This window comes from Danio rerio, chromosome 4, assembly GCF_049306965.1.
Source record: "Danio rerio strain Tuebingen ecotype United States chromosome 4, GRCz12tu, whole genome shotgun sequence".
Classification (NCBI taxonomy): Eukaryota; Metazoa; Chordata; class Actinopteri; order Cypriniformes; family Danionidae; genus Danio; species Danio rerio.
In genome coordinates this window covers 47,601,890-47,625,000 of record NC_133179.1, presented here as the reverse complement: position 1 = coordinate 47,625,000, position 23,111 = coordinate 47,601,890, and the positions used below count along the sequence as shown (strand labels likewise).

The following is a 23,111-nucleotide window of genomic DNA, read 5'->3' as shown; positions in this document are numbered from 1 at the left end:
GCAACGGAAGTATGATAAACAGTACATACAATACGATTAATAACGAACCATGTCTACAATGTGTTGTGTGTTCAGAGGTCCTTGCAAATAACTGTTTAAAACCTGTGAAACTGGTGCGTCACTTTCAGATGAAACATCCAATGTCAAAAGATAAGCCTGTCAACTTTTTTCGATGTAAAGAATTAGCATTAAGAGGACAAAAACAAACGATGACCAGTCAACACAAGGAGGTTAGATGGCTCCACAGGCAAAATCCTGCAGCGTATTTTTTCATTGCATGACGAACTGAGGATTTTTCTAATTGATTGTGGATCTTCCTTTAGGAGTCGTTTTACTTACACTAAGTGGCTCACAGATTGTACATACCTGTCTGACATATTTGATTGGCTTAATTCGCTTAATTTGTCCCTTCAAGGCCTGTGTTCAAACCTACTAACAATGTCTGATGAAATTGTGGGCTTTGTGAAGAAACTGGAGCGATGGAGAGGGCAGGTGGATGCAAGAAAATCTAGAAATGTTCCTGACCTTGGATGAATTTATCAAAGAAAATGTGTTTAACTGGGATACTACTAAAATGGAAATCACTCTCCATCTGCCATCTCTGTCTGCACATTTCAATAGGTATTTTTCTGAGCAGCATAATTGGAACCAAGTTTACGAAGCGCTGGATGCCCTTCTGCACCTTTCAAGTGACCGTACTTTGAAGACACTGTTCGACTCAACCACACTCAGAATTCTGGCTGGCAGTGGATACAGAATATGCTGAACTTTCGGAACTTGAAATTGATGTACTCTTGCCTTTTGCTTCAACTTGGCTCTGCGAAGCAGCATTTTCTGTGTGTACGTACATCAAAAACAGACTCATGTATCACACTGAATCAGGTAAGCTACATGTTTATGATTCAGTGTAATTATTATATGCACTTTAAACGCAGCAAATAATATGGGAGTGATGTTTGCACATGCTTTATAATTTTGGCTCGCTGGACGAAAAAGGGAGGGGGCGCGAGTGAAATTGGACAAACTTGGGGGGGCGTGTGTCCTAAAAGTTTGAAAACCCCTGCTAGAGGCTATCGAAAAGTGGAGACATTTCCTGGAGCCAAAACTCTTTATTATTGTCACTGATCATTCCACTCTTCAGTGGGTCATGAACTCCACGAAGACCACCTCACGTTTAAACCGCTGGCCCCTTCGTCTTCAAAAATTTGACTTTGTGGTTGAGTACAGAAAGGGAACACTGAATGAAGCACCAGGTGCTTTTATCTTGCATTCATCCCTTACCTGGTTGTTGTGTATTCAGCTATAAAAGAACTAGTATTTCCCATCAACATTGCAAAAATCTGGGAAGAGCAACACAAAGAACCAGATATAATCAAGATATTGCAGAACCTAGCAGATAAAGATTCTACTATGCATGAGCAGTTTGGGGTATTTTATGACAAGTTATATCATTAGCCGCGTTTCCACTATCGCGCCTAAAGCGAGCGAGCCAGGGCGAGCCAAGGCCAGTGGCGTTTCTACTGTCACTTCCGGGGCCTAATCGGGCCAAAGCGGGGCTTTCTTGGGGCCAGCGGCCGGCCTTTTTCGGCCCGCCGAATACCTTGGGCCAAGGAGGGCCAGCTGGGGCTTCGGGGCGGAGTGAAAGGAGAGGCGGGCAGTTTTCTGATCGCACATGAGTACATGCGCCAAAGAAATAAGGGAAAGAAAACATCTAGCCTTATAGTCTGGGGTCTTTTTGCGTATGATCACCCTTATGTTTCCCTTTTAAATGTAAGGCTGCTGCATAAAATAATAAAGTAGTTTTAATTTATAGTGACGTTTTTTGCTGCGTCCTCCTTTATGTTTCAATAACGCATAATAATCTTTACAACCATATTAAAGACAGCAGACAGTAAAGGTTTTCGAGAGTTTTTGTCAAATTTAAAATGTTTGTTTGTGCGCGTTTAGATGCCTGTATGTGTGTGTGAGACCGGGCTAAAGCGCTCCTTCACAGCTCTGTAATGCCGCGAGCGGCTTTTTTCTTTATTTATTTTGGTTATAATACACAATATAAATACAACAGAAGGAAAACTTAACAAAATACGTGCCCACTTTCGTAGACTTTAAACAATATAGTGTCATATCTTGATAAAATAGCCTAAGCTTTAATGAAATATAATTTAAAGAATTACAAATATCGGATAAATATGAAATCACATTAAATAAATAAACCAATATAAAATAAACAAAAGCTAGCTATATGTAGGTAGCCTATATACAATACATAAATCGAACCGTTTTAAAGCCACATATATATAGCCTATAACTTTCATTTTACAAAGACCTGTCTGAAAAAAAAGATATTCGATATTTTATAAAAACAATTAACACCGGAGAAGGTTTGAAATATTATTTATAAAGTATTTGGATACAATGATATTAATCAAATCGCGCAAACAGAGCATTATTTGGGTGAGTGAAAGCAGAATCTCCTATACCTTTTTTTTCTGTCACTCAGTCCTGCGCAGCACTCGCTGCTTTAAACGCATATGGGGGAAAGTCCAAACACAAAATATGTTCTATAAACTCAAACAACTGTTTATGTTTTTATATGACGTGGTTAAATTTATAAATGAAACTTTAAATGAAGAGCTTTAGTGAATATCTGCCGAGCGCAACAAATATGGCTATATTTTTTAAGGCTACTCGCTCTTATGCTGAAACACTTAACACGACTTCTATCAAAACGAGGATGTTATAAAATACATGCCATATCGAGTTATAAAGGAGAATTTCTGTGGCTTTATATTATGGATGTGTGCGCTCTCTGTGATGGGTCCCTACGTTCGGCGAGAACAGTCGATGCACAATGCCAGTCGGTCGGCGAGTAAACAAATGTAATGAATGGAAATACACAGGTCTGTGCTTATAGACATTTCATGTACTGCTGTACAGTAACTTGTCATTTGTTTGTTTCGGTTGTCTTCATTTTAATGGTTTCGTTTCGTGATGATTCTATTGTGTGCTTTATCTGAAGTGGGCGGGTTGTGTGACGTTTGATTTGGGGACGTTCTGTGGGCGGTGTTTGCGTGACGCGCTGTGAGCTATTAGCCCGTCAGTGGAAACGCGACATGATTTCGGCCTCATTTCTCAACCTCGCGGGCTATTGGCCCGGCCAGCACGATTAAAGCCCTGGCTCACACTGGCCCGATAGTGGAAATGCGGCTATTGTTTCCTGTTGAAAGATAAACTCAAACACTACAGAATATATATATATACATGCCACCCTTATCCCAAATCTCCTCCAACACTACCACGCACATCCATTAAGTGGACACTTGGGTATTTACAAAACTTGCCAAAGAATACATCTCATTGCTTTCTGCCCTGCAATGTGGACATCTGTAAAAACGTACGTGAAAAGGTGTGTGATGTCTTTTCACTTTTCAGCTTTTGATGAGAGTTTTTAAGACTTAATGAAAACTAATGTTTTATTTATTTATTTCAGACCGCATTGAAGAGAATGAGGGGAGTAAAGAGGAGAAACATCATGTCAAAACTGAGGAAAAAAATATTTTTTTGAAAAGGAATAACAAGAATCGTTTCACCTGTACTCAGTGTGGAAAGAGTTTGTCAAACAAAAGCAAACTTAAGATTCACATGATGATCCACACTGGAGAGAAACCATTCACATGCACTCAGTGTGGGAAGAGTTTCAGCCGATCATCACACCTTAATCAACACATGATGATTCATACCAGAGAGAAACCATTCACATGCACTCAGTGTGGGAAGAGTTTTGACTGCTCATCACACCTTAATCGACACATGAGGATCCACACTGGAGAGAAACCATTTCCATGCACTCAGTGTGGGAAGAGTTTTTACTGCTCATTCTCCCTTAATCGACACATGAGGATCCACACTGGAGAGAAACCATTCACATGCACTCAGTGTAGGAAGAGTTTTTACTGCTCATTCTCCCTTAATCGACACATGAGGATCCACACTGGAGAGAAACCATTTGCATGCACTCAGTGTGGGAAGAGTTTTACCTGCTCATCACACCTTAATCAACACATGATGATCCACACTGGAGAGAAACCATTTACTTGCACTCAGTGTGGGAAGAGTTTCAGCCAATCATCATCTCTTAATCAACACGTGAGGATTCACACTGGAGAGAAACCATTCACATGCACTCAGTGTGGGAAGAGTTTTTACCGCTCATTCTTCCTTAATCAACACATGAGGATCCACACTGGAGAGAAACCATTCGCATGCACTCAGTGTGGGAAGAGTTTCAGCCTATCAACATCCCTTAATTACCACATGAAGATCCACACTGAAGAGAGACCATTCACATGCACTCAGTGTGGGAAGAGTTTTATCCGGTCATCATACCTTAATCTACACATGAGGATACACACTGGAGAGAAACCATTCACATGCAGTCAGTGTGGCAGAAGTTTCATCCAATCATCACACCTTAATCAACACATGAGGATCCACACTGGAGAGAAACCATTCGCATGCACTCAGTGTGGGAAGAGTTTCAGCCTATCAACATCCCTTAATTACCACACGAGGATCCACACTGAAGATAGACCATTCACATGCACTCGGTGTGGGAAGAGTTTTACCCGCTCATCACACCTTAATCAACACATGAAGAAAAACCATTCAAATGCACTCAGTGTAGGAAGCGTTTTTACTGCTCATTCTCCCTTAGTCGACACATGAGGATCCTGTGGTCACACTGGACTTTTCTCGCCATAGACTTCCATTCAGACGCACGTGAATGCGTTAGACCGGAAATGCAAGTTCGTGCCTCAAGTTTCGCAGTTCATTGCCTTGCAGAGTTCAAGCTTGGTGAATTCTGACCTGCAAAATTGCATAACTTGACTGTGTGAGACCTATCGAAGATCAAAACATGACCTCTCTGGACTAGGGCTGTAACGATACACCAAACCCACGATTCGGTTCGTATCACGATTTTTTTTTTTTCGTGTGGGGTGGGAGTAAAAAGATTTTTAAAACTAGTTTTTATTAAATAACATTTAAAAAATCTTTATAAACTAAACATCAAAGAACAATATTAACTATGCAAATTATTAACAATATAAATAGCCATATATAAAATAAATAATTAGCCAAAGCTATATCACTTCTGTTTTTTTTGTAACAAAATACTGTTGAAAAACCAAACAGAACTAAACTCCATTGTGTAGATGGTTCAAGCATGTTGACAATTCTTTTTCAATCAAGTTCTCTTACATAGAAAAAGTAAATTAAATAGCTACTAGGGATGCTCATTTTGGTAATTTTGCTAACCTACAACCTCCGCTCATTAATCGGTTATTACCGGTTAACTGGTCAGATTGCTATTAATTTTATATTAAACAAATTGACCTCTCTTTTTTGTGTCTGACACATTAAATATTGCATTTTAAAATACTGATTTATTTTTATATGTTAGAATATTAATAGCGGAACAGAACAACAGAGCATTTTCACGCACCTGCAGTGTTTAGCACAGATGAGCAGAATAATCTAAATAAAATAAATAGGACTGCCCTAAATTATTTTCACTTAAATAATTAATTTATATTACAAAACGAAAATACTGACTGATTCTTTTTAATAACCGGCATAGGCTTTTTTTCCAATCATATGTTTTTTTCTTCCGTCAAATAAAAATAGCTGATGCCTCAAATTGCCCGCTTTACGGAAAATATGCATTTATTTAATGCTCCGCTGTTATTATTATAATCACAAAACCTTTTACATTTTTAATGGAAATCATTATTTTAAAGAATATGTCCTGATATAGCCTATGCTTTCCTCTCTCTTGCTCGCGGTTCAAGTGCGCGCGGTGCGTGATGAAAAGACAGCAACAATGCGCTCATATGTAGACTTTTTGTAAACAGTTTTGTTGTTTAAATATTATATTGCATTAATCTGTGTACATGCTTTATAAGCTGTAAAATAAAAAGTAAAGCCTATTTGTTGCGTTTATTACGCATATCCAGGTCAACATAAGCGCTGGTTAAGCATCAACAGGTCTGTATCAAACAGCAATATTCTTCTTCCATTTTGCTTCTTTGGCAAATGTGTCTGTAGGCACGGGTTATACGTTATGGTCCCGCAAATTAAGTATGCCTTGCAGTTAAACAAGTGGCCGAAAACGAGGCGCACCTCACTGCCTTTATGTTGACAAGGAAAAAAGAAGAGGCGCGGTCCTCTTATGAAACGACTGAATCAGCTGGGTATCGATTGTGCAAAAGTGTTGCTGTCTGTGTTGTTACAATAGTAATATTTAATACTATTGTGATATTCAAGATTTGTATATTCATACACCTCTGGATAACTTAAAACAGCAATTAGACCTTCAGAGCGGCGTTAATGCGTCCTGAAGTAAAGCGAAACGGCTATAAACTCCAGCAAGATAGAGTGATTGTATGCAGAGCCATATACCTTTATCTCTAAATAAAGTATAACTATAGAAACTGTGTTCATCTTAACTGAAAGCTTTGTCGTGTTTTCTGACCTCACACATCGCGCACCTGTCAGTCAGCACTCTCAAAGGTTCAAACAGAAATCGCACAGCACGGATACAGAAAAGTTTGCGCTGTTACCTGACATCTGGTGAACGCCCATCCCTCTCTGCGCAGCCACATTAACAGTGTGAGCAAATCATCGTATATGCGCTGAAAATCTGGCCGCTTTGACAGCATTGGCAATGTTTCTGGCGTTGTCGGTTGTCAAGCGGGGTTAAGTTGGTTTTGTTTTTGATATTCCTGAAACATTCAGACGGTCCCTTACTAAGAGCTCCGTGCGAGCTCTTCCGGCTAAATATTGCGAGGGCTTAAACGGAGCAGTGCTTGTAATGTCGAACGAAAAAAAGTGTTAATTAGGTCAACTTTTGCTGGCACGCGTGACGTTATTGGCAAGGTATCACGGGGTGTGTCGCGATTCTCCCTTATCACACCGCGACACAGGATCGTAGATCTGAGTGTCGCGATTTCGATTTTATATCGTGTATCGTTACAGCCCTACTCTGGACAGTTAGTAAAATATAGACCAATCGCTCGCTTTTTAAATGTCTGATCATCTTGTTTAATCCGGCTCCTTTTCACAGCGCTGTACAACAGAATTTTGCATGCTCAAATTCTAGTGTGACCGCAGCTTCGATGTGGGATGAGTTTCAGCAGCTCCTCAGACCTTTATTAAACACATGAAGACCCACACTGGAAGGAAACCATTCACATCTACTCATTGTGGGAAGAGTTTTAACCAATCACCAAACCTTAATGAACACATGAAGATCCACACTGGTGTGAAAGAGTATATGTGCTTTGAGTGTGAGAAGACTTTTATTACAGCTCCAAAAACTGCACCAGACGATTCACACTGGAGAGACCGTACAAGTGTTCAAACTGTGACAAGAGGTTCAATCAGTTAACATCTCAAAACCCAAAAGAGGATTCACACTGGAGAGAAACCGTACAGATCTGATCAGTGTCTACAGAGTTTCGCTCATTCGGCGCAGCTTAAGAAACACGTGGACAAAAAGTTGCACACATGACATGAATGCAGCAAAACATTTTCTCATGTGCACAAGATGTTTCATGTCTGAATAATGTTTGAATAGGCTATACATAACAGTATAATACAGTATAATAGGTTTTCCAACACTCCTACACTGCAGTAGATGGGGATTGTAATTGTAAATGTGCCGCGCTCCTTGCATTTATGTAAACACATTGATGGCGGCTGAGAGAAGAACAGTTTCATAAACATCTGGCAAACAGCACCTCTGTAGCTTGAAATCTCGTCTACTCCACTCTCCAGTGTATTCATGTAGCTAGTGTTGTGTTGGATGATGTTCTCTGTTTGACTCCCTGAATGAGAAATCCAGATTGGAGTATTTGGTAAATCGTGATTGGATGTCTGCATTACTCATCAATGGATATATAAAAGTTGTTGTGCTAGCTACCTCAGGACGCTGTGGCTACTCAGGAGTCATCATGTCAAGACCTGCCATCTCATTGACTCTTTCACATTATGGTTTTGTTTTGCATTACTTCATATCATGTAATTAAAATGTTGTTGTGATTATATCCTAAGTTCTTTATCTTCATTAGTATCCCTAGACATTTGTTGGTTGCTTTGATTGATTGTTCTATGAGTTACATTTTATAATAAATCATTTGCATTCAGGTTATTTTGTTGGCTCATCTCTCTTTTGTGCTGCGACTCAAACAAGCGGGTCATAACACTTTGTAAAATGTGTCCGGTTGTATCCGAGATCTTGTCCTTTCAGTCATGTCCATGGGTGACAGTAGGTACTTAGATTACCTTTCGTCTCAGCTCCTTCACCACAACAGACAATCACATCAACTTGATTACCAGCCGGCAGCTAGCTCTCTGCAACTCTCACATGGCCGCCCACTGAAGCACTGCGCCTGGTCAGTACCTGGATGGGAGACCACATGGGAAAGCTAGGTTGCTGCTAAGTGGTGTTAGTGAGGCCAGCAGGGGGCACCCAACCTGCGGTCTGTGTGGGTCCTAATGCCCCAGTATAGTGACGGGGATGCTATACTGCTCAGTGAGCACCGTCTTTCGGATGAGATGTTAAACCGAGGTCCCGTGTGTGGTCGTTAGGATGTTTAGGGATGTTAGGGTTTAACCCTGGCATCCTGTCCATCATGGGCTCCTAACCATCCAATTCAATTTGCTTCATCTCTGTCTCCTCTCCACCAATCAGCTGGTGTGTGGTGTGCGGGCTGGTGCAAAATGGCTGCTGTCGCGTCATCCAGGTGGATGAAGTGGTGGAGGAGATCCCCCCCATTGTGTAAAGCGCTTTGAGTGCCCAGAAATGTTATTTTTTCAATCAGGAATTATTATTATTATTACTGCTGCCACTGCACTGATCCATCTTTTAATCTCATATTACATTCCTCATGGCAAAAAAAAATCAGATACTCTATTTGGGGTAAGGACTCTCTGCCAAACTGGAGGTGGCCACTGTTTTCCATTCAAGCATTATGGTTTCTGACTTAGAGGTGCTGTTTCTTTCTCTGCCATGTCACACTCAGCAGCAAACTGTCCCACTGCATGCTGAAGGTCCATGTCCAGAGTACCGGTGGGGTCTTAAAAGCATTGAAAAAGTCTTAAATTTGATAATCTCAAATTAAGGCCTTATAGCCTTGAATTTGGTATACAACGTCTTGAATTTTGTTACAAAGGTCTTAATTTTATGCATTTTTTTTGCCTTTCCTAGGATTAAGTTCAGACCGTAACAAAATGAACTGTTACTAATGTAGGCTACTTAAAAATTAATGCAGCGTAACGTTGAGTGCACCTCTACCTCCATGTCATAGCAGAAATCGCGAAAGTGTGCGCACCCGTCATATGGTTACTTGAGGTGAGGTACAGAACAAGATAGTCACTAGCCCAGTTTGTCGGCTAAAATGGGAAAGTGTCGCTGTGGCCAAGGAATCCGAATTGAGTTTGGGTTAAGCCTGTGCCAGGAAATGACCGCGACGCCTACTGCTGTTGATGCCGGAAGTCTTTTAAGCTAACGTTAGAGACAGTGGATGTTACGGCCCTGGACTCCCATATGGGGGGTTGCCAAACACACTGTGTGTATTACTGCTTGTCAGCGCCAACCACCTATTGTGCAGTTCTGTGCATCGGAGGCCTCTTCGGTTACTGAAACAGCTTTACCGATCAATAACAAAGAAGTTATTGTTACTGCTATGCTGATGATACCCAGCTATACCTCTCTTTTCACCCTGATGATTCCTCGGTTCCAGCTCGCATTTTCAGCCACCCACCTGAATGTTTGGCCACAAAATACACCAAACTGGATTTCAAAGAATCTCAGCAGATGTTTTCTGTTAATCACATCTCCATGGTGCTCATTTAAGTTTCTTTGGTCTTGTCCAGTACTGCCTCTGGGGACAGTTTTCTTTATGACTTTCCTTTGTTAGCTTCCTTTACTTTTGTTGCCTCTATCTGTCAGATTCAGGCTGCCATCAATAAAATAATTATATCATTAATAACAATGTTTGTCCCAGTTGAGACAGTGAATAAGTGAAATTTTATTTATCTCTTTTGTAATGTAATAATGTACATGTAACATATTTTTTTTTGAAGACAACATTTTGATTTCCAAAAAGAAAATATTTTCTACATTTTGAAAACTACTGTTTTATTACATGTAAAAGCAGTGCATTCAAACTATTACTTTTGTATAACATGTCTTTATTGAGTATTGAACCCAAAACTTACCCTAGACAGGCTTAGGAAAAATATATATAAAAATAAATAAATAATAAAAAATGCAAATAAATAAAATAATAAATTACACATATACATAAAAAATATAATAAATAAAAATAAAATCAAGCACCAATTAACATCCCACAATTTCAGACTTCCGAAGCTTCTTCAATATCTCCGTTTTTTACAAAGTTCAAAAACAACTCCCAGATGTCACAAAATTCAGAGGATTTTTTCCTTATTATATATGTGAGCTTTTCAAGAGCCAAGCATGTTATAAGGTATTTCAACCAAAATCCAATGGAGGGACGATTAACATTTTTCCAGCATAAAGCAATACAACGCCTTGCTTGTATTAAACATAAATCAATCAATTTTTTTTCTTTAGTAGACAAGGCACAACTGTATTCAAACATATTCAATATATCAAACTATTACTTTAAATTGAAGTTACTTATATTTTAGTCTGTTAGTAATTTAATCTATGTCTGTGAAATAGAAAATTAAAGAAGATTATTAATGTTAACTTTGTTACTGGATTATAATTAGGGATGAATTAATACGTGTGCATTATTATATTATTGGTTTATTATTGAAGATGCAATAATGTGTGACCCTTATATTATCGCTTTATTATTAGTGATGAATTAATGTGTGAGCATTATTCTATTATTGGTTTAATATTAGTGATGCATTCATGCGTGATCCATATTGTTTTTTTGCTTTGTGATTGATTTATTAGATTAGTTTATGATTAGTGATGTAGTCATATGTGAGCATTATTATAATATTTGTTTATAATCAGTGACTGATGAAATGAGCCTTATATTTATTATAAGTGAGTGATTCATTGATGTGTTAGAATAATGCACGGGCATTATTGTAACTATGGTAGTAAATAATAATATAAAGTGTTGTAATGTATAATAACTGCATTAAAATGTTTGTAGTAAAACTTTAAAGAGTGCTTGGTCGGCTAAGTTAATCTTACCAAATAACGTTATACAACATCTATAACAATCATATAATAATCGTGTTGTAGTAATTAATGTTACTGTAATGGTTATTCATTTAAACCAACTTGTTATAAAAATTCTTAGTTTGCAATTGTTGTCCGAATTAATCTGCAACAAAATCTGTTATTACAGTACAAATCTTGAATGGTATAAGGGCTCTGATTGGCCATAGCGTTCATTGTAACTCGGAACATGATTGGCTGCCGTAACCAAGAATAGGGTGAATCTTGGTTCCAGCTCGGGACGTGATTGGCCAGCGTAACCATGAATTAAAAAAAATCTTGGTTCCAACTCGGAACGTGATTGGCCGGTGTAGCCAAGAATAACCACGACTTACAGGTGCCAGTATGCGCCACTGGCCCAGTCTGCACTGTGTGGCATATTTGCCGACATATAACAGAGACTGAAACATTGCTCACACTTGTCTGAGGTGGTCATTTTGACTGCAATCTTGTTTTAGGTTGGCACTTTGTTTTTGAATATTGTCTGCTTTTCGAATGCGTATCTGTGCTGCAGTAGAACGCCTTAGCCTCACAGCAAACATTTTGGTCTACAAGCTGTCACTGCCGTCTTCCCAGGAGAGTGGCTGTACTGGTTTCTTCTGGAAGTCCTGAGAGATGTACGGGACCAAGACATGAGAGCAGTTGGGGCAGCCTTTGAACCCAGGAGAGCACCCCACAGGCTCTGTGCTGGCGGCCCAAGAAACTCGATTCACTCCAGAGTAGAACCGAACAACTACGGCAGGGGCAAACCGCGACCGCACTGCACTGAGAGCAACGAAAAAAATTCCTGAACGAGCTAGCCAGGAGTCGAACCTAGAATCTTCTGATCTGTAGTCAGACGCGTTATCCATTGGGCCACTGGCCCAGTCTGTGTCAGCAGTGCTCAGTAGCATGCTGATTGGAAAGAGGACACGGCTCGGTGAACATGGAGTTCCTTCAACGCATGCTGTGCTTTGTTGTCATGGCAAGTTGTGGTGTCGATAGGATGCTCTTACACCGAGCATGTGACAGTCCCTCCCAAAAAGAACTGTGATCCTGGCTCTGAGACTTTCTCTTCCCCAGGAGGAGGTTGCAAACGTTAGAGTTATTTTTGTCAGAGCAGCTGCAGCACACCTGGGTGGAGGCCCACAGCTAGACTTGAGGGCAACCTTCAGCCAGACCTTCCCTGGTGGTCTAGTGGTTAGGATTCAGCGCTCTCACCGCCGCCGCCCGGGTTCGATTCCCAGTCAGGGAACTTCCTTTTCACCTCCATGCTGAACTTTGAGCACTGGTGAACTCACTTGGCGAAGGCAAGAAAGCGGCTCTGAGCACAAAAGATGTCCTTCGAGCCGGAGTCGAACCAGCAACCTAGGGATTGCCATCATCCAACCTACAGTCCTCCGCTCTACCAACTGAGCTATCGAAGGCTTACGGAGCAGCTCCACAACCACATCCTATAAGGTAGTTGCAGTCCGACCGCTGGCCAAAAAGGACAGAGGCAAAAGCACTCAAGCTTTCCCATACCGGGAGTCGAACCCGGGCCGCCTGGGTGAAAACCAGGAATCCTAACCGCTAGACCATATGGGAACTGCCACTTTGGAAAGCCAGTCTTGGCACAAACTCCAGTTCATTCTGATCGCTGGCACGTCCCAGCTCCGCTTGCACAAGTGCCACTCATACACTTACGCACTCTCTCATACACAGTTTCTTGGTTTCCGTAACCAAGAATCTTCTGATCCGTAGTCATAAGCGCTAACCTTTGTGCCACCGTCACTCTGTTCAGCATCTTGTTAGCACATTGCTTGGAGCAAGGACAAGGCTCTGTCAACGCGGAGTTCCTTCACCACACATTCTGCTTTGTTTTTATGGCAAGAGGTTGTGTGGATGGGATGCTCTTACAGGATTCCTGACAGTCCCTCCATAGAAGACCTGAGATCCAGGTCGCGAACGTGATGACCACTACACTACAGAAACCCCACGCGAACGTGATGAACACTACACTACAGAAACCCCACGAGTGCTTTCACCAGCGAAGTTAGGCCTGCAAGGATAAAACAAGGCATACGCGTTGGTCAATCAAGCGGACAAAGCCAACTCAGCGTGACAAGCTCCCTGCAGGTATTAGGGCCAATTTACAATCCGGGTCCAACACCGCTGTACAGGTCCTTGCGAAATGTCCCCTTTCGTCACATTTGAAGCACCTGAATTCTGGGCGTTCCTTCATCACATTTTCTGAGCTCATGCATAGTCGACAGGTTTTTACCTGATTGGTGTGCATGACTCTAAAGTGCTGTGGCCCTTCCGCCGTCTCGATTTTGGTACTGTATGGTAAGGAGACCATCTCTTCCGGAAATCTGTTTTTTACAAACCTTGTTCCATCTTCTATGTTTGTGCCAGGATACAATATTCTTTTAATTTTAGATATGGGGAAAACTCCCCATCTCTCTAGCTTGCTTAAAATTTCTTCATCTGCTAGATAAACAGGCAGATGCTTGAACGAAACAACATAGTCTCTGTTTTGTAACCTCCGTACTTCCTTTAATTGTCAATCCATTGTCTATTAAAATTTTCGTGTCATCTTCAGTCTCCATTGTTACTTCATACTCCCTTTGTTTGTTTGGGTCTCACCGCCAGAATTCTTCCTGCTCCAATCAGCTCCGTGACTGCTTTGGTTATATCAAATCTTCTTGCATCTTTTACATTTTCTACTTCTACAGTTACTGTTGCTTCCTTTGTGCATACTCTTCTTTGTACCTCTTGCTTATCCTTACCTTTCTCACCTCTTCGTTGGTCGGGCTCTTCATTTTATTTATCTCTTTGTCTGTTGTCAAGTCCGTTTTCTTTATCTCTTCATCTGTTATCCAGCCCATTTTCTTTATCCTTTCTTGCAAGTCCCTCCATTTCCATGTCGTTGCCGGGGAATCTGTCCATGATTAAAAATAAAACACACTACATAACCACCCTTCAGTCAGCAAAATGCTGCTGTTAGGTGGTTTTTAAAGACAAAAAAGAAAGAAAAAAAAAAAAAAACACTCAAGGTCAATAAACAAAAAGGTAGACAAACAAAATGGGGAGAGCCTTTCTCTCCTTACTGCTGCCAACTCACTTCCTGTTTGCTCTATAGCCCCCTCAGGGTGGTGTGGCCGTAAGCAATGACAGCTGTCAAGTGTTGGCTATTATATGGGCAAGCTGTGAAACACCAGATTCCATGTCATGGTACTGCAGTGTGGCTCCTAGGAGACAGCTCCTGCCAAGTTTGCATGTCAGGATGGCCGAGCGGTCTAAGGCGCTGCGTTCAAGCTGGGGAACAATCGTCCAACAAAGAAGGGGAAGAAGGGAAGAAAGGGGGGAAGAAAAAAAGAGAAAAAGGGAAGAAGAGGGGGAAAAAACGAAGAAAGGAAAGGGTGAATTCTAAGCTTCCCGGACACGCCTTCCCTGCACCTGCTTTACGTCACGCATAGTAATACTGTTCTGTGTTAAAACAACGCAATTTGAGTTACATTGATTTCTATTGCAGGTGCTCACCAAGACCGGGGTTCGAATCCAGCTAAAGACGCTTTATTGTTATTGGTTAATTATTACTCAATAAACTAACTGTTTAAATGTGTAATGCTCCAAGGTAAATAAAATATGCCTAAGCGCTTTATTCTTGTGTTTTTTGACATTCTTTCATGAAAAATAAAGCATACTAACTTGAATGTGTTACTATTTAGTAGTTGTTGTAGCATTGTTATGCTTATGGTTATTATTGTTCTGTATTTTGATGTACAAATGATCTATAGAAATGTCATAGAGTATATAGTGTACACACACACATATATATATATATATATGTGTGTGTATATAGTGTGCATAGTGTATATGGAATTAAAAGTCAAGTAGTCACTTATTTATATATGCATTATTTATCTAACAATTGTCAACAGAACAGTAATGAATATAGAGTAGAAAATGTAAAAATAATAAATTAGTTATTAATAATACAGTATTAACAATATAAATAAACAATGTTAATAAAACGTTAAATACAAACAGAAACTGACACAAAGTGGACTTAAAAGTCAAGGACATTTATTAATGCAATATTTATTTAACAATGGTCAACAAAACAGTAATGAACATGGAATAAAAATTCTTAAAAATTAAATGTTAAATATTAACAGAATAAATACAAAATTAACAAATTAAATAAAATGTTAAATAAATTTAGAAACCAACAATAAGTGAAATAGAATAAATTTAACTATTATGGTTGTAACCTGTATACACTTTATACATACACACACATATAAATAATAAATAAGTTAAATAAAATGTCAACAAAATAAATAAACTTTAAATAAAAAGTGCAATCAAACAGAATCAAACAAGGTAATTGAAGAACTATTATGGTTATAAAGTGTATAAACTATAGACATACACATAAATATTAAACAGTTAAATAAAATGTTAACAAAATAAATAATTTTTATAAAATGTGAAATAAAATAGAAACCAACAAGTGAAATAGTATAAATTGAAGAACTATTATGGTTGTAAACTTTATACACTCTGTACACACACACACACACACACACACACACACACACACACACACACACATATAAATAATAAATTAAATAAAATGTTAACAAAATAAATACACTATTTAAATAAAATGCGCAATAAAATAGAAACCAACAAGTGAAATAAAATAAACTGTAGAACTATTATGGTTATAAACTATATAAATACACACACATATATAAATAATAAATAAGTTAAATAAAATGTTAACAAAATAAATTATTAAAAAGTAAAATATGCAAAAAAACAAGTGAAATAGAATGAATTGAATTATTATGGTTATAAACTGTAAACACTATATATACACACACACACATACACACACACACACACATAAATAATATAAAAGTTAAATAAAATGTCAACAAAATAAATACACTATTTAAAGAAAATGTTAAATAAAAATATAAACTAACAGCAAGTGAAATTGAATAAACTGAAGAACTATTCCACTATATACATACACAAACAAACAAACACATTATTTTGGGTTGGTCCTTTTCATTTCCTCTAGCCACTCTTCTTTAGTCAAAGTTTCAGTCTGTGGGCAGTACACCCTGCCCCTGAGTTGGCTATGGCCTGTGGCATTTGTTTTGAACTGCCCACATTTTTTACAAGTGTTCGCTTGAACAGTTCTACGGTACGGTCTTTTGGGAATGGCTCCAGATGTGGACGGTGATGCAGCAGGCTGTGAGCTGGTACTGGACATTGTTGGCTGAAGTGGTGGCTGTCTGAGTGGCATCCCCTGCACCATTGGGATACCCTGGGCCATCTGCACTCCTTGCATCATCGGGATAACCTGGGCCATAGGGATTCCCTGGACTATTGGCACAGCCTGGAACATTGATACACCCTGAAACATCGGCATACCCTGGTACCCTGGTGTAGCTGGGATGTATATGTTGGGTACCATCTGCAGCAATGCTCCAGGTGCTGGTGGTGTAAATATGACCTGGGTCTGTACTGGTGCCTTGGGTCTGAGTGGGGGTCGTCCAACAGATGTCTGCCTCTGCCTTGCCTGACCTGCTGTGCTCTCTGGCAACACATACTGGTGCTGCTCTCCTGGTTGGTCTGGCTCTGTCCGAAGACTTTTGGCAACTGGGAGAGGCTCCTGGGCTTCTGGGAGGTGTTGAGGCAACTGAATACCCTGAAGCAGCACAGACAGCTCCTGTTTCTTCTGTCTGTTATTAAACCACTGAATCAGGGTATTCTGGTTTACCTCAACCAGCTGCATGGATGTACCTCCCATTACCAAGCTGTTGCCCAGTACGAGTTGCCTAATCCTGCGGTAGTCTTGCAGGATCAGAGACCATCTTGAAAGGGTTCCCTTGCCTTTTCGCTTGGGACTAGGGTGGATGGTACAAAGCCTAATAAAGATGGTCTCCACAAGACGGCAACAGTCAGGCCACTGAGCAGGAGCACTGCTTGCACCCAGCACACATCTGCTAGTGCTCTCCACGCCAGGGGTGTGAGTGGGCTTCTTGGGTGTTTTAAATCGCCCACTCAGCAGTCGCTTCTGGTGTCGAGCTGCATACACCACCCGCTTCTTGTCTTGGTCATGCAGGCTTTGCCAAAGACCAATGATCTCGTTGGCCTCCTGGTTGGTGAGGCTGAGGCTTTTGTGGGTCCGAAGCTCAACCAGATATTCAGCCAGCCTGTCCACATGCTGGAAGCCCGGAATATTTTGGTAGTCAACAGCCTAATGAAAGCACAACAAAAAAAATAGCACATTAAATTGTTCAATGCATAATTCCATAATTGTTTCTGTTATCATGTTGAAGCTGCACTACGGAAATAAACCTGATGCGTGTTTGACTTTACACTTTATTTTAAAATTATTCTAGATCACTGTAAAGACAGAAATTAGTGGGACTTACAGTCTCTTCATCACCATCATCATCGTCGTCATCATCATTGTCTTCGTTATCATCTTCCGTAGCCTCTTCTGGCTCTAAGGGCACAGGTGAAATTGGTTCTTCAGGCTGCGCAGGTGGTTCAGGTACCAGTGCAGGGCATGTGGAGACTGGCAAAGAAGCGACACTGCTGGTGACTGCAGTGGAGGAACCCGATCTCAATGTGGAGGAGGATGGTGACAGAGCAGCCTCCGGATCAACAATAGTGTGATCCTCACTGATGTCACAGAAGCCCTCATCTTCTTCTCGCTCATCCACATTGAGATCCTCAATGAGCTCAGCAGTCTGCTCACAGTCTGGGTTCATGTTCTGCAGTGCCTGACCAGTCTGCTGGAACAGATACTGCACTCCAATGAGCTCACCTGAAAAAAATAAATGAAACATAAATAAACTAATTTTAAGAGCCATGTTTGATTGGGTGTTGAAGTAGCAAGTATTTTTAAAAGCTCAACGTCAAGGAAGAAACAAACAAAAACATACATTTTAATCAGAGATCCAAAACATAATAAATATTCTGGACAAAACATCTAATGAAATGCAATGGAAATACAACGAAGACAGAGAAATGTACAAATAAATTTCCCTCAAAGCTTGTAGCATTATGTTTGATAATGACATGTAATAATAATGTAATGATAACTTTGTATCTTGCTTTACTTCAGTAAATAGTCATGAAACAATACATTTGTTCTTACAAATATTTAAAGACAAGTAAAGATTTCACAGCACAAAGCTCATGAACATTGACCTACTGTATCAAACTGGATACAGTAGATGGAGAGAACACAGAAATTGCAGGTTTATTAACAATAGCAAAATCTCTTACCAGTGTAACGTGCAGGCGGACAAAATTTGGGCACCACTTTTCTCCCAAACAGCTTTTCAAAGTTGCAGTTTACACAGTAAACAAGCTCTCCTGTGTAGCTGCGTAAAGCTGATGGTTCAGATGCCAAGGAAGCAGCCTCCTGGTCCTGGTTCCACCTGTTTAGTCCCTCCAGCAAATAAATCTGAAAGTTTAGACTATTTGCGCTGTACCCTGTAAATATTAAAAACAATGTTTAGGACTTAATTAAAAAACAAACACACAAAGACATTTAATGCGTTTTTACACAATGTTTGTGCAGAATCATACCTGGGATGAAACGATTGAGGTGTAAATGAAAGGACTCGAGAGACGTGGAGCCCCTGGCACATCTGTAGGTCCATAGCAGAACATCTCCCTTGGTTATGCTCCCCGTTTCAGTATAGAGCACGACACCAGGGGGGTCCTGAATGCATTTTATATGCTTTTTTTGGACACTCCAGATGTGCCCCATCCTTTCCTTGTCTAAAAGAGGAACGCCCAGCGAGTCATTGCCCTTGTTGCTCATGAGCTCAGTAAGAAGCTGTTCAAGTAGAAGGATGGTAGTCTCCTCCCCACGGGTCCTCCTCCGGCAATGGAGAGCCAGCTCCTTCCTGGTGAGATGCTTGTTGACATCAGCATCTGTCAACGCAGGCCAACCTTGGGACATCAACAGTGCTCGCTTTGCTTGGCGTAGCAAAGAAACATCAGCTGCATCCCATTCAAAAATGCACGCAGAGATCCGTGACATGAAGATGGGATACAGTTGATGAGCATCAGTTGTACATCCCACAGCAATCCTGCGCATAAAGTGCCAGATGTCCAAATTCACAGTCAACTCCGGCCATCCTCTAAACCTGGCTTTGAGTTTGGTCTCACCCACATCAGTGCAGCACCCACAGTCCACATAAAAAACAGCAGGTGGATCCACACCAGACTCCTGGTATCTTCTGACCAGCCCATCCACCATCCTGTCCAGTCCTGCTCCTTCCTGGGCAGTGAGCACACTTATCAGCACCTGACCAAACTCATTGCCAACAGAGGTGAGCCAGAGTCCTGTTCTTCTTGCTGTCCCAGCCAGCTTTTTTGTGATCTAGATTAGACAAGAGAAGAACCATGGTGTATCGTCAGATCAAGCAGACTACACAAAGGGTTTTTACCAATGCTGGAATATAATAAAGAAATTATAAATTGATGAATATCCATCAACCTTTTTAGTTGAATCCATCTTCAAGATGGACCCATGGGTCGATGTTATCCTGGCATGGATTTCATTCAACCTTGTCAAGATGTCCTGGCTGTAGACAGTGAGGAGCCACTTGCAGCTTGGCACAACTGTAGGTGCTGGGGGCTCCTGGAAGGTGATCGGCAACACCCCAGGTCCACTGAGGAAATCCACACACTGAGTGGTGTAGCGGGCCAGACGCTGGAGCCACTCTTCACTGTGGTTTTCTTTCAGTTGTTTGATGACCCTTGTGGGTCTGTTGCCTAGTCCACGCTCACGCAGTAGGCGAATGACTCTTATATCACAGGCGTACCTTAGGAACAGAAGAATAATAATATAAACATAAATATAAAAAACACTCAAGGTCAATAAACAAAAAGGTAGACAAACAAAATGGGGAGAGCCTTTCTCTCCTTACTGCTGCCAACTCACTTCCTGTTTGCTCTATAGCCCCCTCAGGGTGGTGTGGCCATAAGCAATGACAGCTGTCAAGTGTTGGCTATTGAAACTAGGCGCAGCCCCAGGAGGCGAGCACAGCTTAGATGCCTGCTGCGCCAATGAGCTGGACAGCCGGAGCTGGGCAAGCTGTGAAACACCAGATTCCATGTCACGGTACTGCGGTGCGGCTCCCAGGAGACAGCTCCTGCCAAGCTTGCATGTCAGGATGGCCGAGCGGTCTAAGGCGCTGCGTTCAGGTCGCAGTCTCCCCTGGAGGCGTGGGTTCGAATCCCACTTCTGACAAACCGAGCCTGCGGCAGTGCGCTCAGGCTGAAGTCTTTAACTCTCTGCCCCCATGTCCGAATGATACAGTAACACTGACAAAGTGCCGCATCACGTGGGCTTTAATGCAAGTGCACTGAAAGGGGATCAAAAGAATTGTCCAGGGATGGCGTTGCTTTTTAAGGTTTGCAGGGCATTTTTTTCGTCAAATCCTCATACAACGTCAAGTCATGACATTTGACAGATCCATGCCCTTGTATCGTGGATCATCCAGTGAGCAGAGAGCCAATTGAGAATGTGCGTAAAAGCAAATCTGAATGTTTCCGCCCAGTTTCTAACAGGAGACCCTCCGCTTGTAAAGCCATCGTGATAACCACAGGAGCCTCCGGTTAGGGTGAGAGCACTGTCTTGTGGTGCCAGCGCAGAGAGACGCAAAGTCACTTTCCACAATGTTTTCATTCAATGTTCTACGCTGGTGGAATCACCTTTCCATTCCCACTCGGATTACGAATACACTGGTGTCCTTCAAACGACAGCTAACACCCATCTCTTCAGAGTACACCCGAACCCCGGTGAATATCCCTCTCTCTAAAGAAAACGAAACTCCTACTCCAGCACTAAATTCTCTGAGCACAAACAAATTACTTGGAATAAATAGCCCTTTTTCGTATGCATTGCCTCGTCTTGTTGAATACCTCCACTATTGTATGTCGCTTTGGACAAAAGTGTCCGCTAATTGTATGCTTCCACCCAGTTTCGAACAGGAGACCTTTAGCGTGTAATGCAAACATGATAAACACTACACTACGGAAACCAATAGGCCCGTGCTGCTTCAAGTATTTATAGTCTTTTTTTATAGAGCTGTCTTGTACGGTCTGCACCGTGAAGGGCCAGCAAACGCACTGGCCACCTGCTCATGCACAACACAAAGCTAAAAGAAATCAGATTCTACGCAAGTTTGCGACACCACGAGGGGCGGTAAACACTGAGCTGAATTCAAACTTCTAGACTCACACCGCTCTGCAGAAAGAATGTTTTCAGTGAATGTCAGTACTCAACAGAAGCCTGATTTGACAATTGTCATAAAAGCCAGAGGTTGTTTCCGCCCAGTTTCGAACTGGGGACCTTTCGCGTGTGAGGCGAACGTGATAACCACTACACTACGGAAACTTTTAGGCAAATCAAGCAGATAACCCTTTTTGATTGGGTGCCTGTCGACGATCATTGCTGGTGCGGCAGTGGATGCTATTATTTTCTCGCCAAAAGAAGAGCACTGTTTCTGCTCGGTTTCGAACCGAGGACCTTTCGCGTGTTAGGCGAACGTGATGACCACTACACTACAGAAACCCCACAAGCGCTTTCACCAGCGAAGTTAGGCGTGCAAGGATAAAACAAGGCGTACGCGTTGGTCAATCAAGAGGACAAAGCCAACTCAGCGTGACAAGCTCCCTGCAGGTATTAGGGCCAATTTACAATCTGGGCCCAACACAGCTGTACAGGTCCTTGCGAAATGTCCCCTTTCGTCACATTTGAAGCACCTGAATTCTGGGCGTTCCTTCATCACATTTTCTGAGCTCATGCATAGTCGAAAGGTTTTTACCTGATTGGTGTGCATGACTCTAAAGTGCTGTGGCCCTTCCGCCGTCTTGATCACAAGTTTTTGGATTTGTCAGGGAAACCAGAGCACCCAGAGGAAACCCACACGAACATGGGGAGAACATGCAAACTCCACACAGAAACACCAACTGACCCAGCTTAGGCTCGAACTAGTGACCTTCTTGCTGGGAGGCAAATATGCTACCCACTGCACCACCATGCAGCCACCATATACATTTTTTTTCTAAAATGTATACATATTTTAAGTCTTAGCTCTGCAATTTAACTATTTTTGTGGCAAATATTTTTTCATTATCTTTCAAACAGTAGGCTGAAAAAAAACATTTTAGAATAACAATTAAATTGCCAGCAATGTGGTGGCGCTGAGGGTAGAACGTTCGCCTCACAGTAAGAAAGTCGTTGGTTTGAGCCTCAGCTAGGTCAGGTGGCATTTCTGTGTTGAGTTTGCATGTTCTCCCTGTGTTTGTGTGGGTGTCCTCTGGGTTCTCTGGTTTCCTCCACAAATCCAAAGACATGTGGTACAGGTAAATTGAGTAGGCTCAAATATATATATATATGTGTGTGTTTGGATGTTTCCCAGTGATGCATTGCAGCTGGAAGGGCATCTGTTGTGTAAAACATGGATGGTGCTGGATAAGCTCTTGGGTTATTCCATTGTAGCAACTCCAGACTAATAAAGGGACTAAGCTGAAAAGAAAATTAATGAATTTAGTCGGAATTTAAAGGTTTTTGCATCTGATTTCAATATATATATTTTTTTGGCATTATAAGCTAAGCTTATTGTGCTGTAGGTTTTTGCTTCTACATTTTACCAACAGTAAACCGGAGCATTATTGAACAAAGAAACATACAAAAGAACCCTTCCTTTTCATTGATACAACCTTTATGCAAAAATCTCCAAAAATGAGGTCTCTACACTTTTGAGCGAACTCTGTTCATTTTCCTGCTGTGAAGCTGATTCTG

At 41.2% G+C, this 23,111-nt stretch overlaps 2 protein-coding genes and 5 non-coding genes across 12 annotated transcripts in view; 2 read left to right on the top strand and 5 right to left on the bottom strand.

Moving 5' to 3' along the window:
* Positions 1-23,111, top strand: part of LOC101887036 (uncharacterized) — a 491,406-nt gene that overhangs the window by 273,505 nt on the left and 194,790 nt on the right. For 2 of the 6 annotated variants that reach the window (XM_073947623.1, XM_073947624.1), the window contains exons 3-4: positions 622-882; positions 3,488-8,206. The exons of 1 other annotated variant lie outside the window; for it this stretch is intronic. In XM_073947623.1, coding sequence (XP_073803724.1) covers positions 864-882; positions 3,488-4,722 — 1,254 coding nt within the window. In that variant the 5' untranslated portion in view covers positions 622-863 and the 3' untranslated portion in view covers positions 4,723-8,206. Of the gene's footprint in view, positions 1-621; positions 883-3,487; positions 8,207-23,111 lie in introns of those variants that run through there. 3 more of the 6 variants (XM_073947621.1, XM_073947622.1, XM_073947626.1) reach the window with 2 other exon arrangements.
* On the bottom strand, positions 12,607-12,693 carry trnay-gua (transfer RNA tyrosine (anticodon GUA)). The gene is given in 2 exon segments: positions 12,607-12,642; positions 12,657-12,693. It is a non-coding gene; the product is annotated as a tRNA-Tyr (tRNA).
* On the bottom strand, positions 12,782-12,853 carry trnae-uuc (transfer RNA glutamic acid (anticodon UUC)). Its single transcript has one exon. It is a non-coding gene; the product is annotated as a tRNA-Glu (tRNA).
* Positions 16,314-18,005, bottom strand: LOC141381529 (uncharacterized). The gene is made up of 3 exons (XM_073946755.1): positions 17,973-18,005; positions 17,710-17,934; positions 16,314-17,531 (listed from the first exon to the last, which is right to left on the bottom strand). The coding sequence occupies exons 1-3, from the start codon at positions 18,003-18,005 to the stop codon at positions 16,314-16,316; spliced, it is 1,476 nt and encodes a 491-aa protein (XP_073802856.1).
* trnal-cag (transfer RNA leucine (anticodon CAG)) lies at positions 20,470-20,552 on the top strand. The gene has a single exon. It is a non-coding gene; the product is annotated as a tRNA-Leu (tRNA).
* On the bottom strand, positions 21,629-21,701 carry trnav-cac (transfer RNA valine (anticodon CAC)). The gene has a single exon. It is a non-coding gene; the product is annotated as a tRNA-Val (tRNA).
* trnav-aac (transfer RNA valine (anticodon AAC)) lies at positions 21,806-21,878 on the bottom strand. Its single transcript has one exon. It is a non-coding gene; the product is annotated as a tRNA-Val (tRNA).

Excerpts from the sequence above, each read along its gene's own strand:
- LOC141381529 (XM_073946755.1), bottom strand. The coding sequence starts at position 18,005 with ATGTGGATGAGCGAGAAGAAGATGAGGGCTTCT. Across the intron at positions 17,935-17,972 it reads AGAAGAAGATGAGGGCTTCT|GCTGCTCTGTCACCATCCTC; the intron begins GTGACATCAGTG and ends GTTGATCCGGAG. Across the intron at positions 17,532-17,709 it reads ATGATGGTGATGAAGAGACT|GCTGTTGACTACCAAAATAT; the intron begins GTAAGTCCCACT and ends TGCTTTCATTAG.